Consider the following 23,702-nt stretch of genomic DNA (forward strand, 5'->3'; position numbering starts at 1 on the left):
GAGCTGTCCGCGTCACTGCCTGACTGGTAACGGGCTCCGGGGACCTCGAGGGGGTCCTTCGCGCGGGTGCCCAGCGCGCTGCCTGCCTTGGTTTCGCGGGTGGCTTCCGGTGTGAGTGGAAAGTAGTGGCGGAGGCGTCGAGGGACCGAGGGGAGCACTCCGCGGGCACCATGGCGGACGGCGGCTCGGAACGGGCTGATGGGCGCATCGTGAAGATGGAGGTGGACTATAGCGCCACGGTGGACCAGCGCCTTCCCGAGTGCGAGAAGCTCGCGAAGGTGAGGGGAAGCCGGGTGGCTGCTGGCGGGCTCCAGGGGCTGAGTCACGGCGCGGATCTTGCCTAGGCCTCGGGGCCTGCGGGCTGGGGCGCCCCCACCGCCCGCCCAGGCCTGCCTAGGCCTCGGGGAGCCCGCGGGCTGGGGCGCCCCCACCGCCCGCCCAGGCCTGCCTAGGCCTCGGGGAGCCCGCGGGCTGGGGCGCCCCGCTCGCCCGCCCAGCCCAGCGTCCTGCAGGGCGCGATCCCACGTCCGCCCGCGAGGGACCCGTGCAGCCGGAGCACGCTCGTGCTTACAGCCTCCCGAGCTCCTCGGGGCCAGGCGATCGCTCCTTTCTGCCCCATAGAGGTTGGCGGGGGCGGGGGGGTGTTCCCTCTTTCTCGAGTGTCGAGTGACGTTTAGGTTTCCCAGGTAGGTTGAGGCCACCTTCGCCTTCAATCTAGATCAGGGAGTTTGGTTCTGTCGCCGTTAGCGAAGTCAGTGTATATGTCATGGGATCGCTTAGGAATAAAGGCAGTGTGCCTGATCCTTAACTGGGAGAGGAGACGGAGGAAGACGATGGTGATGCACGCTTCATTCACCCGGGACCCTCGTCCTGGAGGAGGAGGTAGTGAGCGGAACGAATTAATCCGAGTCAGATATCATAGTACGCCGTCCAAGTGGAAGGTGTGTGTGTTCTCATTCTCGTTCTCTCTCTCTCTCCCACTCTTTGTCCCTCCTTATGTCTTCTCTTGCCTCTTTCTCCTCTCTCCTTTCTCTCGTGCCGGTTTGGGAGCTGGAACTCAGGGTCTTGCGCTCTTGGTTTGCTTTTTGCGTTCAGAACAGGAGTTCTACCACTTGAGCCACCACCTGTCTATCCAGCTTTTTGCTAGTTAACTGGAGATGAGAGTTTCTGGGATTGATCTGCCCGGACTGGCTTTGACCGGTAATCCTCAGATCTCGGCCTCTTGAGTTAGCTAGGATTATAGACATGAGCCATTGGTGCCCGGCAGGTGTTTGTTCTGATTACTGGCAAAAAGCTGATGTTTGAATTGGTCTTACTGTTGGGAATAGGGAAGGATCATTCCAAAAGAAGGTAGTACTAGAAGAAAGACAAGAAGGCACAAAAGTGCACACAATCACTTAATGAGATGTCATAAGCAATAGCTCAACTGCTTATCTTCCATGGAATTGGATTTGTTAATACTTTTGCAGTGCTAGGGCCTTGAACTCAGGATCTGAATACTCTACCCCTGAGTTATACCCCGCCTTTCCACAATGGAATAGAAACTTAGTTTAAAAAAATTTATGTCTTGAGTCAAACAACTTTGTATATCATTTTACACAAAGTAACCAAGGCTCAAAGTAATTTGATCCAGTTGCAGTTGGTCATCATTGGAATCCAGGATTCAAAACTCTAGGTCCTCTTAAGGGGATGGGTGCTTGCAGAGTCAGCATCCATCCTTGAATTCCTTGAGGAATTCCATGGCAAACACATACTATTGTCCACCTGGTTGTGTTCACAGCATGACTTGTAGTTGTTCCTAGGGATCTTACTGCATAAGTACCTTGTAGCATAGTACAAAATTCATAGGCAAAAGGAACATTTAGAAACATGTCACATCTAGTTCTTAGAAGGAAACCTTTTAATGCTTTTCTTTTTTTCAAAACTGAGTGGGGCTTTACAAAAAGAAGGCTGAGATATGTCCTCAGCACTCTACCACTAAGCCACATTCCCAGCCCTAGAAATATGGACTCTTAATGTGAAATGCCAGTGATATTTAGAAACTGGATACTTACTTGCCTTAAAATGGTGGTTGAGTCAAGCACTGGTGGCTCCCGCCTGTCACCTGAGGATCACAGTTCAAAGCCAGCCAGCCAGGGCAGGAAAGTCCATGAGACTCTTATCTCCACTTAACTACTGGAAAACCTGAAGTAGAGCTGTGGCTCAAGTGATAGAATGCTAGCCTTGAGCAGAAAAGCTTTGGGGACAGTGCCCAGATCCTGAGTTCAAGCCCCACAACCGATAACAACAATAACAAAAAGAAGTATGGCTGTTCCTAAAACTGAGATCTGCAAGGAAAAAAATCTTCCTTTTACCTATGTCTTGTGATAGTAGGCTGTTGTGCACTAGACCTAGACAGTGGGGCTGGGAAAGGTGGCTCATACCTGTAATTCCAGCTGTTCTAGAGCCAGCGATGAGGAGGAGCTCAGTTCAAGGCAAGCCTGAGCAAAAAGTTAACAAGAATATCTCAACCAATCAGCCAGTCTTGGTGTTATATGACTATGTTCCTAGCTACTTGAAAGCATACATGGGAGAATTGCAGAGCAAGGTCAGTCTTCCCAGCAAAAATGCTATCTGAAAGATTCATAGCATTCTTTCAGATCCTATCCAAGAGGAAAATAAAGCAAATACAAAAGAAAGTCCTAGCCAGGGCTAGATGCTCCATGGAGCATGACTATTAGACGGAGCTTCTGTCCTCATATAGCATATAACCTATGAGGAAAAAAAGTGTTCACTGCTGAAGTTGTTCTCGTGATCCAATGTGCAGCTTTAAATCAGGACCTTTCTATGTTTAATACAGTGGGAAAGACCGGCAGGCTCAAATGCCAGTTGCCTCTTTGGGTGTTAGATGAGAATGTTTGTGCCTATTAAAGACATTGGTATTCTATCAGCAAGATGTATATGTGATTGGTTTTTTGTTTGATTTTTCTTTTCAGAGGGGTGGGAGAAAAGAGTATAGCGAGGGAGAAAGAAAAAAAATTTTCGGGCTGGGAAGGTGGCTCAGTGGTAGAGCACTTGCCTTGCATGCTCGAGGCCCTGGGTTCGATTCCTCAGCACCACATAAGCAAAAAGAAAAAAGCTGGAAGTGGCGCTGTGGCTCAAGTGGTAGAGCGCTAGCCTTGAGCTGAAGAGCTGAGGGACAGCGCCCAGGCCCAGAGTTCAGGCCCCATGACCGGACCCAAAAAAAAAAAAAAAGAAAAAAGAAAAAAATTTTTCTTCTGAGACAGATCTACAGTTTTCAACTTGCAGACTGCCTTACAGTGTGGTTAATTTTTTTTTTTGGGGGGGGAGGGGTGGTCCGGTCGTGGGGCCTGAACTCTGGGCCTGGGCGCTTTCCCTCAGCTCTTCAGCTCAAGGCTAGCGCTCTACAGCTTGAGCCACAATGCCACTTCTGGTTTTCTGAGTGGTTTATTGGAGATAAGAGTCTCACAGAGGGGCTGGGAAGGTGGCTCAGTGGTAGAACACTTGCCTTCCATGCTCGAGGCCCTGGGTTCGATTCCTCAGCACCACATAAGCAAAAAGGAAAAAAGCCAGAAGTGGCGCTGTGGCTCAAGTGGTATAACGCTAGCCTTGAGCTGAAGAGCTGAGGGACAGTGCCCAGGCCCAGAGTTCAGGCCCCATGACTGGACCCAAAAAAAAAAAAAAAAAAAAGAGTCTCACAGACTTCCCTCCTGGGCTGGCTTTGAACCTATCCTCAAATCTCAGCCTCCTAAGTAGCTAGGATTACAGCTGTGAGCCACTGGCGCAGGCTTGGTTCTAGTTCTGAGGCTTGAAGTTAGGGCCTGCCTAGGCGCTGTCCCTGAGCTTTTTCTGCTCAAGGCTATCTCTACACTACTTGAGCCATAGCTCCACTTCCCATCTTTTGGTGGTTAATTGGAGATTAGAGTTTCATGGACTGTTCTGCCTTGGGCTGGCTTCAAACCATGATCCTCCCATCTCAGCCTCCTGAGTAGCTAGGATTATAGGCGTTAACCACCAGTGCCCAACAAGTCTGGCCCCTTTGAATCTCTTAAAAGTGTGTGCAGGCACAGTTCTGGAGTGGCACAATAACTAGTATTCTGGTAACAATAACTGGTATTACTGCTGTGTAAGATCTATAGGAAAGTCAGCTGTGCTGTGATGTGTACACTGTGTCGCAGGTAGATCTTTAGAGCTGCCCCATGGGGATACTGTAATTATGCTCCCTTCTTTGAAGACAAAAGGCAGACCAGATACAGCGATGTTTTTGCCCATCCCTTCTAGTGCTCTGTGACTGGTGTAAAAGGACCCACATGAGACTAATTAATGATAGATAAAGTCCATCCTAATGCTCAGTGCCAGTCCTCTTTTTACCCTGTATTGATGAGTTGGGCATCTAGAGAGAGTCTTTCTGAACTACATGGTAAGGTTCACGACAGGTCTTAACTCACAAAGGGTTTGCTGCTCCTGCTGATGACACGTTGGGAATGTGGGGATGATGTGAAATGTAAAAGTGTACAGGCAGCAGCTTGCGTAAAAAACTAATACAGCCGGGGTGCTGGTGGCTCAGGCCTGTAATCCTAGCTACTCAGGAGGCTAAGATCTAAGGATCATGATTCAAAACCAGCGGGGCAGGAAAGTCTGTGAGACTCTTATCTCCAATGAACCACCAGTAAACCAGAAAGGAAAAAAAAGTACCAAATTGGCTTTAAAGTTCAACTTCTATTAGTTCTCTTCTTGTTCAGTTAGCACCTTACTTACAAAATAGAGCAACTGAGAGCCTTGAACAAGGCAGACATGGAGGACTTGGAGATCCCTGTGTGGACTGAAGTTGGGCACACTCACTAGTCATCAGCCTCATTCGCAAGATTCTCTATTGAGGAACACGAGTCACAGAAGTCACCTGTCCCGGCAGGTCACTCTGGTCACTTTTGCTGCCTTGTTCCTTCTGAGGAGAAGGCAGTATGGCGAGGCTGACTCCCAGGAATTCTGTGGGACAGCGGGACACCGCAGGGTTAGATGCGGGAGACTTACGGGGTAGGCTTACAGTAAGGGAGATGGGGGGGAGGGAGACCACTGAGTCAAAGTGTGTTTTGTGAGGTTGATGGGGGGGGGGTCCCTCGAATAGCAATATAAGCCAGCTACAACCTCCTTATGTGACAGTAAGAATCAAGAACCAGGAACCTTAAATATTGTTCAGGTCAGTGCCTACCATTTAACACACACGGTGCAGATTGATGCGAAGAAAGTGAAGTTGCACACGGCTGCATCCTAAAAAAGCTCATGACCATCCCATAGGTAAGATTCATGCGTGATATAGGTGTGAAAGGAAGGAAGTGCCGTGTGCTTGGCTGGCGCCAGGGCCCACTGAGCTGCCTTGGCACGCAGTGTAGGCATGTCCTTGCTCCTACAGAGCTGACACCCTGCTGAGATACAAAGGCAGCTACACCAAGACCAGCATGAGGCTGAGTGCTTCAGGAACTGCTCAGTGAGCACAGAAGAACCAGAAGAGCTCAGAAGAACCAGCCTTAGCAACCCCGTTTAGAGATATTCTGTTTCCTGTTCTTACTGCTCTTCATGGCTCCAGAGTAGTTGTGTGCTTTCTTCTCTTACAGGCTGCCAGTCTTTATTGCTCTTGTTTCTGAATGAGACTGCCACGTTCCATCTGTCCTCTGCCAATCCTATCACATGATCATAGCAGTTGTGAATATGCCAGGCGATGACTGTCTCTGTGAACAGTAGTATTTTACATTTTCTATACTTCCTTTCCATATGCCAGCCATTTCCCTGCAGAGATGGCTTGGATCGACAGGCGTGATTTGCAGTAGGCTGCTGCGGTGAGTGCTGCAGCGTGGTGGAGGGAACCCAGGACCAGAAAGGAGGAGCCCAAAGATCAGGATCTGCTGCTCGCCTTGGGGCTGAACAGTCACTCACACTGTTCTGTCCCCTGGCTTTTTAATGTGGAAATTAGCTGATAAAATTAAACCATCTCTGGTAGTCTTTCCAGTAAGAAGATTGATTCCTTGATTTCTTTTGGTTTACTCACCTTCAACTTATAGAATTTATAGATTTGCCCATTGATTTTTTTTTCTTTTGGTAAATGTTTAGCCAGTATTGCACATGAGCCTGCAGAGTTTTCAGAACTGCTAGTCTCCTTTGCAAAGGGGATATGGGAATATGTTAATAGTCACGTTCCAGATTTAGGTAAAATAAGTTCGAGTTGTGGCTATAAGTCCTTTTTTTTTCTTTTTTTTTTGTCAGTCATGGGGCTTGAACACTGGGCCTGTGCGCTGACCCTCAGCTCTTCAGCTCAAGGTTAGCTCTCTACCACTTGAGCCACAGTGCCACTTCTGGTTTTCTGAGTGTTCATTGGAGATAAGAGTCTAATGGCCTTTCCTACCCAGGCTGGCTTTGAACAGCAGATCTCAGCCTCCTAAGTAGCTAGGATTACAAGCATAGGCCACCACACCCAGCTTAAGTCCTTTTTTTTTTTTTTTTTTTGGTCAGACATGGTCAGGCCTGAACTCTGGGCCTGGGCGCTATCCCTCAGCTCTTCAGCTCAAGGGTAGCACTCTACTACTTGAGCCACAGCACCATTTCTGGCTTTTTCTGCTTATGTGGTGCTGAGGAATCAAAACCAGGGCCTCATGCATGCTAGGCAAGCACTCTACCACTGAGCCACCTTCCCAGCCCTTAAGTCCATATTTTGTGCTACATAAAAATACAAAATTTTGCCAGGCACTAGTGGCTCACTCCTGTACTCTTAGCGACTCAGGAAGCTGAAATCTGAGGATTCCCCATTTTAAACCATCCTGGGCAGGAAAGTCCATGGGACTCTGATCTCCGTTTAACCACCAAAAAACCAGAAGTGGAACTGTGCCTCAAGTGGTAAAATGCTAGTCTTAAGCAGAAAAGCTCAGGGGCAACACTCAAGACCAACAGATGTACAAGTTGTTATGTTGAAAAACTAACTTTATAACTTTGGTGGGGGGAGATCTGGTGTGGGGAGGTGGGAGGAGTATGGGAAGGGATGGGAAGGGGAAACAAAAAGGAGGCAACAATGCTTGATAAGACATGTACTTATGGGGCTGGGAAGGTGGCTCAGTGGTAGAGTGCTTGCCTTGCATGCATGAGGCCCTGGGTTCGATTCCTCAGCACCACATAAGCAAAAAGAAAAAAAGGTGGAAGTGGCACTGTGGCTCAAGTGGTAGAGCGCTAGCCTTGAGCTGAAGAGCTGAGGGACAGCGCCCAGGCCCAGAGTTCAGGCCCCGTGACCAGACCCAAAAAATAAACACGCACGCACGCACGCACACCCCTCCCTCCAGTTCCTAGAGCTGTCATCTTGCAGATTTTTCTGCTCAGGCAGTTTTCTGGGCCTCAGCCTCCCTAGTAGCTAGGATTATTAAGTATGAGCCACCGGTACTCAGTTTATTCTCCCATTTTATTTGTTAAAGTCACCTGTGACTACCCAGCTAATCTCTGTGCAGAACAAGACAAACAGGTATCACTGGTCTGAGTTGATAAATCAGAATCTCAAACAAAGACTGGCTAGCTCTAGCTGAGAGATCATGACTTTTTGTTGTTGGTGGTAGTGGTCTTGGGGCTTAAACTCTGGGTCTGGGTGCTGTACCTCAGCTCTCCAGCTCTGCCACTTGAGCCACAGCATCACTTCCGGTTTTCTGGTGGTTCATTGAAGATAAGAGTCTCACGGACTTTCCTACCCGGGATTGGCTTTGAACTGTGATCCTCAGATCTCAACCTCCTGAGCAGCTAGCATTACAGGCGTGTGCCACCAGTACCCGCGATCATGACTACTTTATCTTAGTTTTTTTTTAGACTGTTGTACCTGTTGAAAAACTTGAGCCCCCGTAGGGAAGCCCTGGGGAAGCAAGCAGGGCCATTACTGATACTTTGTCCAAATGAGTCTTTGGTTTTCCCAAACAGCTCAATGACTGGTGTACATTGGTGTTGCCGTTTTTCATTGTTTACTTTTGTCTTTTGTTCTAGGAAGGAAGACTTCAAGAAGTCATTGAAACCCTTCTATCTTTAGAAAAACAGACCCGTACTGTAAGTACATTAGAGTGAGGTTCTCAGTGCCAGGGGCTTCACTCAGCATTGGTTCACTTACTGCTCACTCTGCTGCTCTCGTGCAGGCCTCCGACATGGTGTCCACCTCCCGCATCTTAGTGGCAGTGGTGAAGATGTGCTATGAGGCTAAAGAATGGGACTTACTTAACGAAAATATTATGCTTCTGTCAAAAAGGCGGAGTCAGTTAAAACAAGTGAGTTCACGGTTGCTTGAAAAACATTTGCATTTAAATAAGAACCTGGAAGACTGTTCTTGTGACTTTTTGCAACATGTTAAATCTTCATTACAGAATATAAGGATGTGGGGCTGGGAAGGTGGCTCAGTGGTAAAGTGCTTGCCTAGCATGCATGAAGCCCTGGGTTCAATTCCTCAGTACCATATAAAAAGAAAAAGCCAGAAGTTGTGCTGTGGCTCAAGGGGTAGAACAACAACAACAAAAAATAAGAAGAATATAAGGATGTTTTTAAATCTAGATTTTCCCATTGACACAACTGTTTACATTTCTTCTCTTAAGTGTCAGTGCAGCTTTGTTCTGTTTCCCTTGTGCCTCTTACTTCATTTTTAAGTGGTTGTGTTACAGTCTTCAAGCTGATAAACTTGTAGTTAAACTCTCTTGTTAATCACTTCATCTTTATCTGAAGTTCCTGTCATTCATTGCTGGAATGGCATGCTGGGAATGGAGCCTTGCACACTAGGAAAGCACTGATACTCCTTCCCTAAAAATATACTTTTCACACAGCTTTTAGAATTATCACTGTTGGGTGCTCTTCTAGAAACCACTATTATAACTTAAAGGACTTTCTCAGAGGACTTACATGTTTTGTGAGAGACTGGGTTTCCTGGAGCATTGCACTTATTAAATGCATTATATTTTACAATGGAAAAAGTGGCCAGGCAGTGTGTGCACCTTCCATCTGCTCTGGACGCTGAGTCCAGATTGGAGGCCAGCCTGGGTAGCATGGTGAGACACCATCTGCAGAGAAGAAAACAACAAAGCCCTTAGTTTTTTGAGCTGAAGGTAACCTGGGCTACTTGAACGTAACTGTTTTTTTATAGAGGTCTTTATAACGTGCTCTTTTTATTTTTGGCTAGCTTAAATTATATTTAATGTGATTTAATATTTTCTTGATGACTCAGGTCTAAGTTATTATCAGTGATTATGATTTGCTACTTAAAGTCTAGACCAGAGTTTGGCAAATGATGGGTCACTTTTTTTTTTTTTTTTTTGCCAGTCATGGTGCCTGAACTCTGGGCCTGGGCACTGCCCCTCAACTCTTCAGCTCAAGGCTAGTGCTCTACCACTTGAGCCACAGCACCACTTCCAGCTTTTTTTTTTTGCTTATGTGGTGCTGAGGAATCGAACCCAGGGCCTCATGGATGCAAGGCAAGCGCTCTACCACTGAGCCACCTTCCCAGCCCTCACTTATTTTTATAGATAAGCTAGAATACAACCCCATACATTTATGTGTGTGTTTTCCCTGTCAACTTTCAAGTTCCAATGGCAGAGTTGCTTACGTGCCCCAGAGATTGGGTGTTCCACACAGTCCAAGGTTACTTGGCAAATACTTGAAAATTTACACAAAATATTACTATTACCAGGCACCAGTGGCTCACACCTGTAAAATACTAACTACTCAGGAGGCTGAGATCTGAGGGTCGCAGTTCAGAGCCAGCCAGGGCAGGAAAGCCCATGAGATTCTTATCTCCAATTAATCACTAGAAAACTGAAGTGGCGCTGTGGCTCAAAGTGGTAGAGTGCTAACCTTGAGTGCAAAAGCTCAGGGACAGCACCCAGGCCATGAGTTCAAGCCCTATGGCCAACAACAACGAAAATATTACTCTTAGCTAGCCTGTGGAGTGTTAGATGAGTCCCTGTCCCCTTATATTTATTGAGGAAACTAAGGAAACTGTGCATTTCAGTGGCGCATCTGACTGAAGTGGTATTCTCGCTGCGGCTCCTCACCCCAGCATGCAGCAATGTCACCTTCCTGCTCTGCCACCAACTCTTGTCCTCCCCTGATCCTGTTTTGGCACTGTATGGTCCTCCTCTCTACCTTTCCCTTAAGTCTGCTGCCACGTCTTCTGCCTCTCTGCTGGCTGCCCCTTTGCACCTGAGCTTTCCCAACCATTATTGATGAGTTGCTGGATAGTTGGTACTTCTTGGCAATCAGAAAGACATGGATGTACTTTGAGGACATCTGTGATTATTTCAGAGTCTAGAGTTACTTGGGAAAACCAAATATACATGGATCTCACAGAGGTTTTTAATATTTTAGGCTGTTGCAAAAATGGTTCAACAGTGCTGCACCTATGTGGAGGAGATCACAGACCTTCCAGTCAAACTGCGATTAATTGACACTCTGAGGATGGTCACTGAGGGAAAGGTGAGTGACCTGTCAGTGTAACTCACAGTGGTCAGTGCTCGAGTCTGTATTCACCACACTTAGGTATTGGGGCATTTTTTTTTTTTTTTGGTCGGCCATGGGGCTTGAACTCTGGGCCTGGGCGCTGTCCCTCAGCTCTTCAGCTCAAGGCGAGCGCTCTATCACTTGAGCTACAGCGCCACTTCCGGTTTTCTGGTAGTTTTATTGGAGATAGGAGTCTCACGGTCTCTCCTGCCCGGGCTGGCTTTGAACCACGATCCTCAGATCACAGCCTCCTGAGTAGGATTACAGGCGTGAGCCACCAGCGCCCGGCTTATTGGGGCATTTATGTGTGTATGTATATCTATGCTTTTTAAGAAAAAGGACAGCTAGATGCCAGTGGCTAGTTTGAAGCCAGCCTAGGCAGGAAAGTCCTTGAGACTCTTATCTCCAATAAACTGCCAAAAAATTTGAAAGTAGAGATGTGGCTCAAGTGGCTACTTTTAAGCAAAAGAAGCTCACTGCCGTGGCCCTGAGTTCAAGACCCAGGATGGGCACAAAAAAGAAAAAAAGCAAGGCAAGCGCTCTACCACTGAGCCACCTTCTCAGCCCGTCCTTGAGACTTTTTATCTTCAGTTTACAACCACGAAACCTGAAGTAGAGCTGTGGTTCCAGTGATGGAGCACTGGCCTTGACCAAAAAAGCTCAGGGACAGTACCAGGCCCTGAGTTCAAGCCTCATGACCAGCAAACAGTATTTGAATTGCAGATAGTGAACTGTATATACTCTTTGTAAAGTGTGTCTTTTTGTTGTTGTTGGTGGTGGTCATGGGGCTTGAACTCTGGGCTTGGCGCTATCCCTCAGCTCTTCAGCTCAAGGCAAGAGCTCTACCACTTGAGCCACAGTGCCACTTCCAAAGTGTGTAATTTTTTAAAATAATTATTTTAAAGCTAGGCATGGGCGGCTCACGACTAATCCTAGCTACTCTGGAGGCTGAGATCTGAGGCTTGCAGTTCAAAGCCAGCCTGGGCAAGAAAATCTGTGAGACTCTTATCTCCAATTAACCACCAGAAAACCAGAAATGGTGCTGTGGCTCAAGCAGTAGAGTGCTAGCCTTTAGCTGAAGAGCTGAGGGACAGTGCCCAGGCCCAGAATTCAAGACCTATGACCAACAATAACAACAACAACAAAAAACATATATTTTTAAGCCATTTTCCATTTTCTGTGTAATTTATTTTTATATCTTGGGGTCTTATTATTTGTTAAACACAGTAATTTCAACATATTTAGGTTGTGAAAGAAAAGCTGAGAAATGCTGTGCTTCATAGACGTTTCCTTTCCAGTTTCGCTGTGCGCATGAGGACTCAGCCGGGCGTGTAGTGGCTGATGCGCAGCCGCGGGATGTGCTGGACTCCTGCACATAGCTCCATCACTCTTCCATTCTACCTTTTACACTTGATAACAGAAAATTCTCCTTTTCTTTGTAGATTTATGTTGAAATTGAGCGTGCTCGACTGACCAAAACCTTAGCAACGATAAAAGAACAAAATGGAGATGTGAAGGAGGCAGCCTCCATTTTACAAGAGTTACAGGTATGGCACTCTGCTTCAGAGCTGGTCAGCTTTGTGCTGAGTCAGCCATATCTCTTTGGAGGTCGTTTATTATGCATCATCACGTTTTGATCAACTACCAGGAATAAGAGTGTGTGCAACAGGCCGGGCACCAGTAGCTCATGCCTGTAATCCTAGCTACTCAAGAGGCTAAGATCTGAGGATCACCACCCCAGGCAGGAAAGTCCATGAGATTCTTTTTTTTTTTTTTGAAGCACCAGTGCTTTTTTATTTCTTTTTTTTTTTTTTTTAATTTTATTTTATTTGTGAACATAATGTACAGAGGAGTTACAATTACGTGGTCAGGATAATGCGTACATTTCTTACCAAGCATTGCAGCCTCCTCCTTTGTTTACCCTTCACATCCCTTCCCAGCTTCCCCCCTCCCCCCAATCCCAATTCTTCTCCTTCCCCCCCCTCCCCTCTCCATGAGATTCTTATCGCCAATAAGCCACCAGAAAACCGAAAGTTGTGCTGTGGCTCAAGTAGTAGAGCATTCGCCTTATACTGAAGAGCTGAGGGACAGTGCCCAGGCCCAGAGTTCAAGCCCCCATGAGTGACAAAAATAAAAGTGTGTATGCAACAGAATGTGAGGTTATACTGGCCTCTGGAAATAGTATCATAACTGGCTAAGTTTAATTGCTCAAAAAAATATTGAATCAAGCCAGGCGCCAGTGGCTCACGATTGTAATCCTAGCTACTGAGGAGGCTGAGATCTGAGGATCACGGTTCAAAGCCAGCCTGGGCAGAAAAGTCCGTGAGACTCTTACCTCCAGTTAACCACTAGAAAACCAGAAGTGGTGCTGTGGCTCAAGCAGTAGAGTGCCCGCCTTGAGCTGAAGAGTGCAGGGACAGCGCCCAGGCCCAGAGTTCAAGCTCCACGACTGACCAAAAAAAGAAAAAAAAGAAAAATATTGAATCAGAGTTAGGGTCAACAGGTGAATTGGATTGGGAGTATAGCTCAGTGGTAGAGTACATTTATTTGTATGAGACCCTGACTTCAATCCCAGTAGTCTTCCTTAATTTTGGGGTCATTATTTGAACATTTGGATTCTCTTTAGAATTTAAGTAGCTAATTCATGCTGTTTATCATTAACTTCATTTTAGTGACTATTGGTTTGCTGACAACTTTCTAGTCCAAATTAGCTAAACAAAGGACAATTGCCAAGGCTGGGGGCTCAGTGGCTGAACACATGCCTCGCATGCCCAACGCCTTGGGTTTGATCCCCGGCATCACGAAAGCAAGATAGCCAGCCACTGAGAGAGACTAGGAAAGGGCAGCAGAAAAATCCCTTGACAATCCCTTTGTGATTTGCCAGGTTTCGTGATAGTCTTTTAAGAGAGCCCTTGAAATGAAACAGTAGAGGTAAGAAAGCTGAGGAAAGTTCTTTCTCATTTGGAAAATGCATGTGGACGATGCCCCAAATCTTGCAAGTGAATTCTCACTTTGTCCTTGGGACGCATCCAAAGCCCCCCTTTAATGGATTGCGCTCGCATTTCAGTCTCGTACCTTACCCATTTTGCTAAATGAAGGGGAAAAAGTAAGGGTCCCGAGAGGCATCTGCATTCTTGGATTTTGTCTGTTCATCTTTTTCCCACCATCTCCTGTGTCCTCATCTCATGTGCTTCATCTCATTTAACATGACGCTCAGCGCCACCTTGAACCTCATGTTCCAAGTCAAGGGAACCAAGACAAGAGTCGCTAAGTAACTTACTAAGTAACTGTGGCAACCTGTGAGTTTGTACTGGTTCAGCTTAGCTTCAAACTCTTGCTTTTTATTAATATACTTTTTAGAGCTTCATGTCCACGGGAAAACTGGTGAGAAAGTACAGAAAGTCCCTGTGTATGTCCTGTCCATACATGCGCAGCCTCTGCTCCTGCAGTCCATGCCTTACACTAGGGTTCGAGAGTGGCAGAATCATAGTTGGGTTTTGGCACATGTATTAGTGCCATGTGTCACCCTCCCCCTTGGGGTGATAGTGTCAGTCTATATTTCCATTTTGACAGTAGTCCCACAGACTTAACACATGCATTGAAACAACTGCAAAGCTTTAGTTACACGGTCAATGAGCAGATTTCCTCCAGCATTTGTAGGACTTCACATGGTAATTTTTACTACATGGTAATTGTTTCTAGTTTCCTAAAGACAACTCACTTCACAGATTCATCAACAGTCTCCTTTTTTTTTGGGGGGGGGGGGGGTCCGGTCGTGGGGCCTGAACTCTGGGCCTGGGCGCTGTCCCTTAGCTCTTCAGCTCAAGGCTAGTGCTTTACCACTTTAGCCACAGCACCACTTCCGGCTTTTTTCTTTTTGCTTATCTGGTGCTGAGGAATCGAACCCAGGGCCTCAGGCATGCAAGGCAAGCGCTCTACCACTGAGCCACCTTCCCAGCCCGACTTTTTTTTTTTTTTTATGCTAGTCCTGGGTCTTGAACCAGGGCCTGGGTGCTATACCTGAGCTTTTGTTGCTCTACCATTTGAGACACAGCTCCACTTCTGGCTTTTATGGTAGTTAATTGGAGATGAGAGTCTCACAGGCTCTTTGAATCATGATCCTCAGATCTCAGCCTCCTGAGAGCTCTGGAGGCTGGCAGCATGGCTTAAGTGGTAAAGCACCTGCCTTGCAAGCAGCCAGCCCCTTGTTTAAACTATAGTGCCAGGAAAAAAGAAAAGTAGAATTATTGGTCAAGGGAGCCTGTTTTATTTTTATTTATTTTTTGGGAGGGGAGGGGGTCTGGTCGTGGGGCCTGAACTCTGGGCCTGGGCACTGTCCATCAGCTCTTCAGCTCAAGGCTAGCACTCTACCATTTGAGCTACAGCGCCACTTCCGGCTTTTTTCTTTTTGCTTATGTGGTGCTGAGGTATCGAATCCAGGGCCTCATGCATGCAAGGCAAGCGCTCTACCACTGAGCCATCTTCCCAGCCCAAGGGAGCCTGTTTTAATATGTTTTTAATTTCACTGTAATTCAAAGAGTTCCTAGTATTTATTTGGGAATTACTCTGCTAGGTGGAAACTTACGGGTCAATGGAAAAAAAAGAGCGAGTGGAGTTTATTCTGGAGCAGATGAGGCTCTGCCTGGCTGTGAAGGATTACATTCGCACGCAAATCATCAGCAAGAAAATCAATACCAAGTTTTTCCAGGAAGAGAATACAGAGGTGAGCATATCACCAGTTACATATTTACTTTGAAAGCATTGGAGTAAAACTCCTAAACTTAGTTAAGCTTGTCAACTATTTTTCAGAACTTGAAGTTGAAATACTACAACCTAATGATTCAGCTAGACCAGCATGAGGGATCTTACCTGTCTATTTGTAAGCACTACAGAGCCATCTATGACACTCCATGCATACAGGCGGAAAGTGAGAAATGGCAGCAGGTGAGTGCACTCTAACCAGCATGCAGCCTTGTGGGACCGCGGGTTTGCTTGCTTGCGTCTCCTTGGAACTATACTCATTATCTCTGCATTGTGGGGGTTTTCAATAGGCCTTGACTACTGCACTGCCTGGGCAGTTCTTTTAGTTAGGGATGGAGGCTTAGTGTGTACCGTGTACACCAGGTCATCCACTAACGCAGGGTTCAGATAAGATTCAGTGTCAGGGGGCTGGGAAGGTGGCTCGGTGGTAGAGCACTTGCCTTACATGCATGAGGCCCTGGGTTCGATTCCTCAGCACCACATAAGCAGAAAAGGCCAGAAGTGGCACTGTTGCTCAAGTGGTAGAGTGCTAGCCTTGAGCTGAAGAACTCAGGGACAGTGCCCAGGCCCAGAGTTCTGACCCCATGACTGGCAAAAAAAAAAAAAAAAGATTCAGTGTCACTCCAGAAAGGTCTTGGAGAAACCAGATACAGTGGTGCACACCTGTAATCAAAGCACTTGATTGGGGCTAAGGCAGGAGGATAACAAGTTGGAGGGCTGCCAGTGCTACAGAGCAAGACCAGATCGCAAGAAAAGCATGCTATGCTTAAGTTGCTGTAACATAATTGTGCTGATAATTATGTTAGCAAGAACTTTGTCAAGAATTTTTTTTTCCTTTGCCAATCCTGGGGCTTGAACTCAGGGCCTGGGCACTGTCCCTGAGTTTCTTTGGCTCATGGCTAGCACTCTTCCACTTGAGCCACAGTGCCACTTCCTGCTTTTTCTGTGTATGTGGTACTGAGGAATGGAACCCAGGGCTTCGTGCATGCTAGGCAAACATTCTACCACTAACCCACATTCTACCAGCTGGAGCCCAGTGCCAGCCCAGGCAGGAAAGCCTGTGAGACTCATTTCCAATAAACTACTCAAAAAAGCCAAAAGTGGTACTGTGGCTCAAGTGGTAGAGAGCTAGCCTTAAGCAAAAAAAGCTCAAGGACAGTCCAGGCCCAGAGTTCAAGCCCCAGGAATCAACTGGCAGTAGTTCAACTTATTTATTGTACTAGTTTTAATATTTTTCTCCTAAGATTTTTTGTAATACAAAATTAAGAGAAATGTATGCATTTTCTCCACAGCTTCCCAGTTCTAGCCCAAGTTCCTTTACGTTTTTTTTCTTTTTTTTTTTTTTGGCCATCCTAAATTGTTTATTACGTATGAATTGTACAAACGTTAACTTTTATTATTAAAAAATATGGAACGCTTCACAAATTTGCACATCATCCTGGCGCAGGGGCAAGGATCGCTCCAATTTTAGTGTGTGCTGCCAAAGCAAGCACTTCCATTGTGTTTCTAACCACACATAAGTACTGTGTTGTACACCTTCTTTAGGCTCTGAAAAGTGTTGTTCTCTATGTCATCCTGGCTCCTTTTGACAATGAACAGTCAGATTTGGTTCACCGGATCAGTAGTGACAAGAAGTTGGAAGAAATTCCCAAATACAAGTAAGTGCGCATGCATTGTCTTGTGTCTCAGAAACAGTACCATCCTAGCAAGATTGTGGAAGACTATAAAGGAAGTGGTGAGATGCGTTTAATTGTTCAAAAAAAATTCTATAATGAAGCCGGGCGCTGGTGGCTCACACCTGTCATCCTAGCTACTCAGGAGGCTGAAAGTTGAGGATCATGGTTCAATGCCAGCCTGGGCAAGAAAGTCTGAAACTCTTTATCTCCAATAAACCACCAGAAAACTGGAAGTGGCACTGTAGCTTAAGTGGTAGAGCGCTAGCCTTGAGCTGAAGAGCTGAGGGACAGTGCCCAGGCCCAGAGTTCAAGCCCTACGACTGACCAAAAAAAAAAAAAAAAAAAATTCTATAATGAGATTATATGTACTTTATTCTAAACCACACATCAAGTACACATATTGTGGCAATGCCCATTTAGGAGCTTTTGATTAAGCATTTACAAAAGCTGTTTCAGTAATGGTTTGGGATTTGGTGATTTGGGGAGTACTAGGCTTCTGAAAGCTTGTTTTCATAGATGAAACAAACGTGCTTCATGATAAGTGTGGTGAGTTATTTTTAAGAGCTGTTTTCTTCTGTCTGCTTCATTAGCGTCTGAACAGTTACTTTATAGATTGTCAAATATGGTACAGGGGAGCCCAGCTTTTTTAAGCAGGAGAATTCACTTGTGATCACTGTGGTAGGTGGAAATGGTGGGAAAGCCCATAAGCCAGAATGGAATCTGTCTTATTCTACCAAAGTACATAAACAGCCTGTCGGTTTTGAAATGTACTATTCCACAGTCTGATAGTGCTTGGCTGAGGTGGTGCTGGACTTCAGAAGGGCTTCCAGCTGTGGATTTGTATGTTCAGACTTGGGGTATTTTCCTGTATGTAACATGATCTCTTGGGGATGGACCCCAAGTGTAAGTCATGTGTGCCTCCAGCGTGAGGCTTACGCTCGTTTAGTAACTGTTGGTGACACTGGCTGCTGTACCTGAACCATCATACTCGTGCCACCGGCCTGGCTCTGAGTTTCTCGCTGCCATCATTGATGCCTGTCTTACTCAGGGCTGTCAACTCAGCACAAGTGTCTTCAAGCTCATGCAGTCGTGTATACAATTGTCACACTGGCACTTAGAAAGTTTCAGACTTAAGATTTTTGCTTTAGAAATGTTTTTTTTTTTTTGTCGGTCGTGGGGCTTGAACTCTGGGCCTGGGCGCTGTCCCTCAGCTCTTCAGCGCAAGGCGAGCGCTCTACCACTTGAGCTACAGCGCCACTTCCGGTTTTCTGGTGATTTATTGGAGATAGGAGTCTCATGGTCTCTCCTGCCTGGGATGGCTTTGAACCGCGATCCTCAGATCTCAGCCTCCTGAGTAGCTAGGATTACAGGCGTGAGCCACCAGCGCCCAGCTAGAAATGTTAAACCTATATTCGGTGCTACTTCTTACAGACTTGTAGAATTGAGTTGTATGTGATTTGCAGGGATCTTTTAAAGCTTTTCACCACAATGGAGCTGATGCGCTGGTCTACTCTTGTTGAGGACTACGGGATGGAGTTAAGGAAAGGCTCTCTGGAGAGCCCTGCCACTGATGTGTTTGCGTCTACAGAGGAAGGTGAAAAAAGGTGGAAAGACTTGAAGAACAGAGTTGTTGAACATGTAAGAATCTGGCATGATAGACTTCTGGTTTTAATTTTAACCTTCAGCTCCCAGAATTTACTTTTCTGGAACATCTTCTGAATTAGACTTTGGTGGGGCTGGGCATAGTAGTTCATGCATGTAATTGCATCTGCTTAGCAGGTGATGGTAGAAAGGTCTCTGTTTGGGGCCAGCCTGAATAAAAACCTGTCTCAGGGCTGGGAAGGTGACTCAGTGGTAGAGTGCTTGCCTTGCATGCATGAGGCCCTGGGTTCAATTCCTCAGCACCGCATAAGCAGAATAAGCCAGAAGTGGCACCGTGGCTGAAGTGGTAGAGTGCTAGCCTTGAGCTGAAGAGCTGAGGGACAGCACCCAGGCCCAGAGTTCAAGCCCCACCCTCTACCCCCCAAAAAAAACACCTGTCTCAAAAAAAAGCACCAGTGGCTTATACCTGTAATCCTAGATACTCAGGAGGCAGAGATCTAAGGATCACAGTTTGAAGCCAGCCAGTCAAAGAAGTCCATGAGACTCCTTATGTTCAATTAACCACCTAAAAGCCAAAATTGGAACTGTGGCTCAAGTAGTAGAGTGCTAGTTTTGAGCAAAAATGCTCAAGGATCGTGTTAGGCCCTGAGTTTAAGCCCCAGGACCAGCATAAAAAAGAAAATGGGATGGTGATACATCTATAATCCCAGCCACAAAGGAGGCAGAGGAAAGAGGATTGCAATAGGAGGCTTTCTTATGATCTTTTGTTTGTTACCTTTTTGTTTTGTTTTGAGAAAAGGTCTCATTATGTTGTCCAGGCTGGTCTTGAACTCCTGGACCAAAGCAGTCATCCCACTTTAGCTTCCTAGTAGCTGGAACTGAAGGCGTGTTCTGTTGTACTCAGTTGTGATCTTTTTTCTTTTTCCCTTTTTTTTTTTTTTTTTTTGAGTTTTAGCCTTTCAGACATTTGGCTCATAATTAGAAAAGTTTAACTTTGATTCTTGGATTAGAAGAAATATTATAGTTATTTTTACCACATAGTTAAAGCAAACATATATTTTGGCTATATACTTAAAACATTGTGTAAAAAGTTGTATAAAAATGTCAAATGATTCCAGAAACTCTCCCAGTGTTCAAGTGTTGCTGTTGAGGTTTAGAACCAGCTTCCTTCCAGTGGTGGGCCAAAGACAGGCAAGAGCTCTGAGTTTGATATTGTGAGTAAATGTCCCTGCACGTGAAAACAGATGGCTGCCACGCTTCCTGACAGCTGTTCTGGTGTCCCCTGCCCTCTGTCTCCCCAGAATATTAGGATAATGGCCAAGTACTACACGCGGATAACAATGAAGAGGATGGCACAGCTCCTGGACCTGTCTGTTGACGTAAGTAGTCAGCATCACTGGGTGGGAATGGTTTGTCACCATTCATCTCAAATGTCAGAAATTCATATAACTACTGACTGAGAACACTTGTTTTTTTTTTTTTTTTGGTCCAGTTGTAGGGCCTGAATTCTGGTCCCTCAGCTCTTCAGCTCAAGGCTAGCGCTCTACCACTTGAGCCACAGAGCCACTTCCGGCTTTTTTCTTTTTGCTTATTTGGTGCTGAGGAATTGAACCCAGGCATCAGGCATGCAAGGCAAGCGCTCTACCACTGAGCCATCTTCTCAGCCCCTGAGAACACTTGTTTTATCATGATTTATGGAAAGGGTCTCACTATACAGCCCAGTAGGCCTTCAAATTGGAGATCTTCCTGCCTCAGTTTTCAGAGTACTGAGATCACAGGTATTCTCCACAATACCATCATTGTTTTACTTTTATGTGATAGAAAGCTCCCCAAGCTATCTTGAGTATCAACAAATACCCTAAACAATTGTTTATATGGGGGCTGGGAAGGTGGCTCAGTGGTAGAGCGCTTGCCTTGCATGTATGAGGCCCTGGGTTCGATTCCTCAGCACCACATAAGCAAAAAGAAAAAAAGGCGGAAGTGGCACTGTGGCTCAAGTGGTAGAGCGCTAGCCTTGAGCTGAAGAGCTGAGGGACAGCGCCCAGGCCCAGAGTTCAGGCCCCACGACCGGACCCAAAAAAAACCACAAAAAACAATTGTTTATATGGTTAATGTTAATATTACTTACGCCAGGTAACCCCTGTCTTAGGAGCTTGGGAATCTGGGTTCAATTTCCAGTCCTCCCCCTAAAAATTTTTCTTTTAAATACTAGTTTTTTACATTGATGTGTAATAAATACACTTGGGTTCTCAGAGGAATTAGTGTAAGTGTGCAACATGAAGAGACTTGGCTTTGGTTCCCCCAGCGCAGCGGCAGACTGACCGGAGCCGCCTCGTGCGCTCAGCCTTGCTGTTCGGGCAGCAGGCAGGGCGCAGCGACAGGCACTTGACAGGAGAGGGTGGCTGCCACAGAAGGAGCATCAGAACTGGACACCAGGCAGGCGGCTGCTCCCGTAGGGCCTTTTCAAGGTCACCAGAAAGTCAGAGGGCCAGCCTGATGTTGACACTGCTCTGCCCCCAGGCCTGACCTTGGGACAACACTGTCTATTCCTCCTTGGACTGGTGTGTGGAAGACGTACCTGGCAATGAGGGCATTAGTGTTCTGTGCTCTGCGCTTGCTGTTAGGTGCATTTTTCACCTGGTGTATTCTTGGTGGAAGAGTTTAGAAATTGCTTCCTCACGTTTTATTCATCATCTGCAGTTATATGATCTCAAGCCAACTTCTCCTGTTTGTCTTGCAGGAATCAGAGGCTTTCCTCTCGAATCTAGTCGTGAACAAGACCATCTTTGCTAAAGTAGACAGGTTGGCAGGAATCATCAACTTCCAGAGACCCAAGGATCCAAATAACTTATTAAATGACTGGTCTCAGAAACTGAACTCGCTCATGTCTCTGGTCAACAAGACCACACATCTCATCGCCAAAGAGGAGATGATTCATAATCTACAGTAAGGTCCGGTGCTTTTACAAAAGAGATAAAATTGGAAGTGATTAAAAAAAAAAGAAAAAGAAAAAAAAAACTGTTATTGTGGTGTACCTGTGGTCTCTCTCTGCCCTTCGTCTACCTTATTGCTAGTAGTGAGCTGGTGCAACACTATTACACGACACATTCCTATTGTCCAAATATGTAACAGCTTGTGTCTTAACTCTCCCAAGGGTGCGTTTCTGTCATTTGAAAACCTCCTGCATCACTTGTTTTTGTGTGATTGTGAAACCACACAAACAATGCGGCTGTTGCTGCGTGCGGGGTGATGGAACTAAGTGATGCTGGAAGCCATCTTGACTCCAGATTCAAAGGCACAGACACTGGGTGCAGTTGTGATCGATATCTTTATGCTGTGCCAGAGGCTCTAGATGGAGCACTCTGGTAGGATGCAGATTTTTTTTTTTAATTAAAAAACAACTGCTTTCAATCCCAGTAGTTGGGTTTCTTTTACCCTCTGCCTTCACGTCACTTGGCCAAAATTAGGTGACATTGGGTCTGAAGTGCAGTCTGTAGAGAGGTAGTAACTTAACTTTTTTTGGTCCTCTTGTAGAGATAAGATCTGTGTTGATCTTCCCATTTCTGCCTCACAGGTGTCAGGATTACAGGTGTGTGACTGTTACTGGCATAAAGCTTCTTTGTCACTTTTACTTAAAAGCTGTAATTAAAGTTAATATTCCAAATTATGTATCTATATCTATCATACAGTGCTGGGTGATCTTATTTTTAATACTTAAACATGATAAAAAGCAACAACACTTAAGGCCATCTTCATAGTAAATGGTATAGACTTAATCTTTTTCACAGAATTTAAAGCTTTACTGTACAATACCTGAGGTCAATTAGTATGAGCAAATATTGGGAGCTTTTATATTTCAGAGAAACTGGGAAGGCGGCTCAGTGGTAAAGTGCTTGCCTTGCATGCCAGAGGCCCTGGGTTCAATTCCTCAGCACCACATAAGCAAAAAGATAAAAGCCGGAAGCGGCGCTGTGGCTCAAGTGGTAGAGTGCTAGCCTTGAGCTGAAGAGCTGAGGGACAGCGCCCAGGCCCAGAGTTCAGGCCCCACGACCGGACCCAAAAAACAAACAAACAAAAAACCAATGTTAGAAAGTAACTTAAAAGATAATTTAAGTGAAGAAAGTTAGGGTCTTCTTTAAAAAAAAAATCCACCAGGCAAAAAATGTAACCCAGCCAGGCAGTGGAATATTATTAAGCACTATATAGGCATGAGCCACTCTCTCTCTCTCTCTCTCTCTCTCTCTCTCTCTCTCTCTCTCTCTCTCTCTCTCCAAATGAAGTAGGAAACAGTATTCTAGAAATGGCATTTTTCTAATTTCCTTTCTGAGGCCAGGGCGCAGGATGGCTATGGGAGTTGCAAATAAGAAGCTAATGCATTGGCTGCATATGTAAAGCTCTCCTTACCTTGTAAAAACTAACCAACAATGAGGCGGCAAGCCTGGAAGCCTCAAGTTCACACTAGCAACAAGAACATGGCTGTAGGGGCTGGGAAGGTGGCTCAGTGGCAGAGCGCTTGCTTTGCATGCATGAGGCCCTGGATTTGATTCCTCAGCACCACATACGCAAAAAGAAAAAAAGCCGGAAGTGGCGCTGTGGCTCAAGTGGTAGAGCGCTAGCCTTGGGCTGAAGAGCTGAGGGACAGCGCCCAGACCCAGAGTTCAGGCCCCACAACCGGACCCCCCCAAAAAAAGAACGTGGCTGTAATGCTGAATGCAAAGCTTCATTGTATATTGTCACTTGTAAGCAGAGTTAGAGCTAATTTGAGTCCAGCTTGTCCTTAATTTCAGTCTTGGGCATCATTACCCTTAGGGTGGCCATACCTAGACTGTTAGGCTCTGACGTCACCGTAGAGCCCCGCGGTGAGCCTCTCTGGAAGCCATTAGCCCAGACTGGGCTCTCTGTGTGTTATGGTTTATTGCATTTGCAGTTGTCCTGGTGGCCAGATCTCCATGTCTTGATTTTTCTCAAGTGTACTCAAGCTGATGGCTATTAGTCAATTTCTTAGTGTTGCTAAAAATAATCCATTCATTGAATGTAGTCAGCTTTGTGAGTGTTCAGAACCCAGATTAATCCCATATTACCCTCTTACCTCCGTGTGTGAGGACCTAGGTTCAATCCCAGACACTAAAGTTAGCATTCATGAAAGGTTGGGACTGGTGTACTTCAAAC

At 46.0% G+C, this 23,702-nt stretch overlaps 1 protein-coding gene across 1 annotated transcript; it reads left to right on the forward strand.

Moving 5' to 3' along the window:
* The first annotated feature begins 80 nt into the window (after nt 1-80).
* On the forward strand, nt 81-22,277 carry Psmd12 (proteasome 26S subunit, non-ATPase 12). Its single transcript, XM_069993117.1, has 11 exons — nt 81-278; nt 8,005-8,064; nt 8,151-8,279; nt 10,363-10,470; nt 11,937-12,041; nt 15,068-15,217; nt 15,304-15,438; nt 16,801-16,913; nt 18,395-18,569; nt 19,835-19,912; nt 21,274-22,277. Exons 1-11 carry the CDS (start codon nt 171-173, stop codon nt 21,481-21,483), a joined length of 1,371 nt encoding a protein of 456 aa, XP_069849218.1. The 5' UTR covers nt 81-170; the 3' UTR covers nt 21,484-22,277.
* The last annotated feature ends 1,425 nt before the right edge of the window (nt 22,278-23,702 follow it).

The sequence above is a fragment of the Dipodomys merriami genome, unplaced genomic scaffold (assembly GCF_024711535.1).
Source record: "Dipodomys merriami isolate MVZ:Mamm:240054 unplaced genomic scaffold, mDipMer1.0.p SCAF_42, whole genome shotgun sequence".
NCBI lineage: Eukaryota > Metazoa > Chordata > Mammalia > Rodentia > Heteromyidae > Dipodomys > Dipodomys merriami.

What these genes read in the sequence shown, in the direction of transcription:
- Psmd12 (XM_069993117.1), top strand. Translation starts at nt 171, where the DNA reads ATGGCGGACGGCGGCTCGGAACGGGCTGATGGGCGCATCGTGAAGATG. An exon ending in AAAGTGAGAAATGGCAGCAG is followed by an intron (nt 15,439 to 16,800) that starts GTGAGTGCACTC and finishes CACCTTCTTTAG; the next exon opens with GCTCTGAAAAGTGTTGTTCT. An exon ending in GAAGAAATTCCCAAATACAA is followed by an intron (nt 16,914 to 18,394) that starts GTAAGTGCGCAT and finishes TGTGATTTGCAG; the next exon opens with GGATCTTTTAAAGCTTTTCA.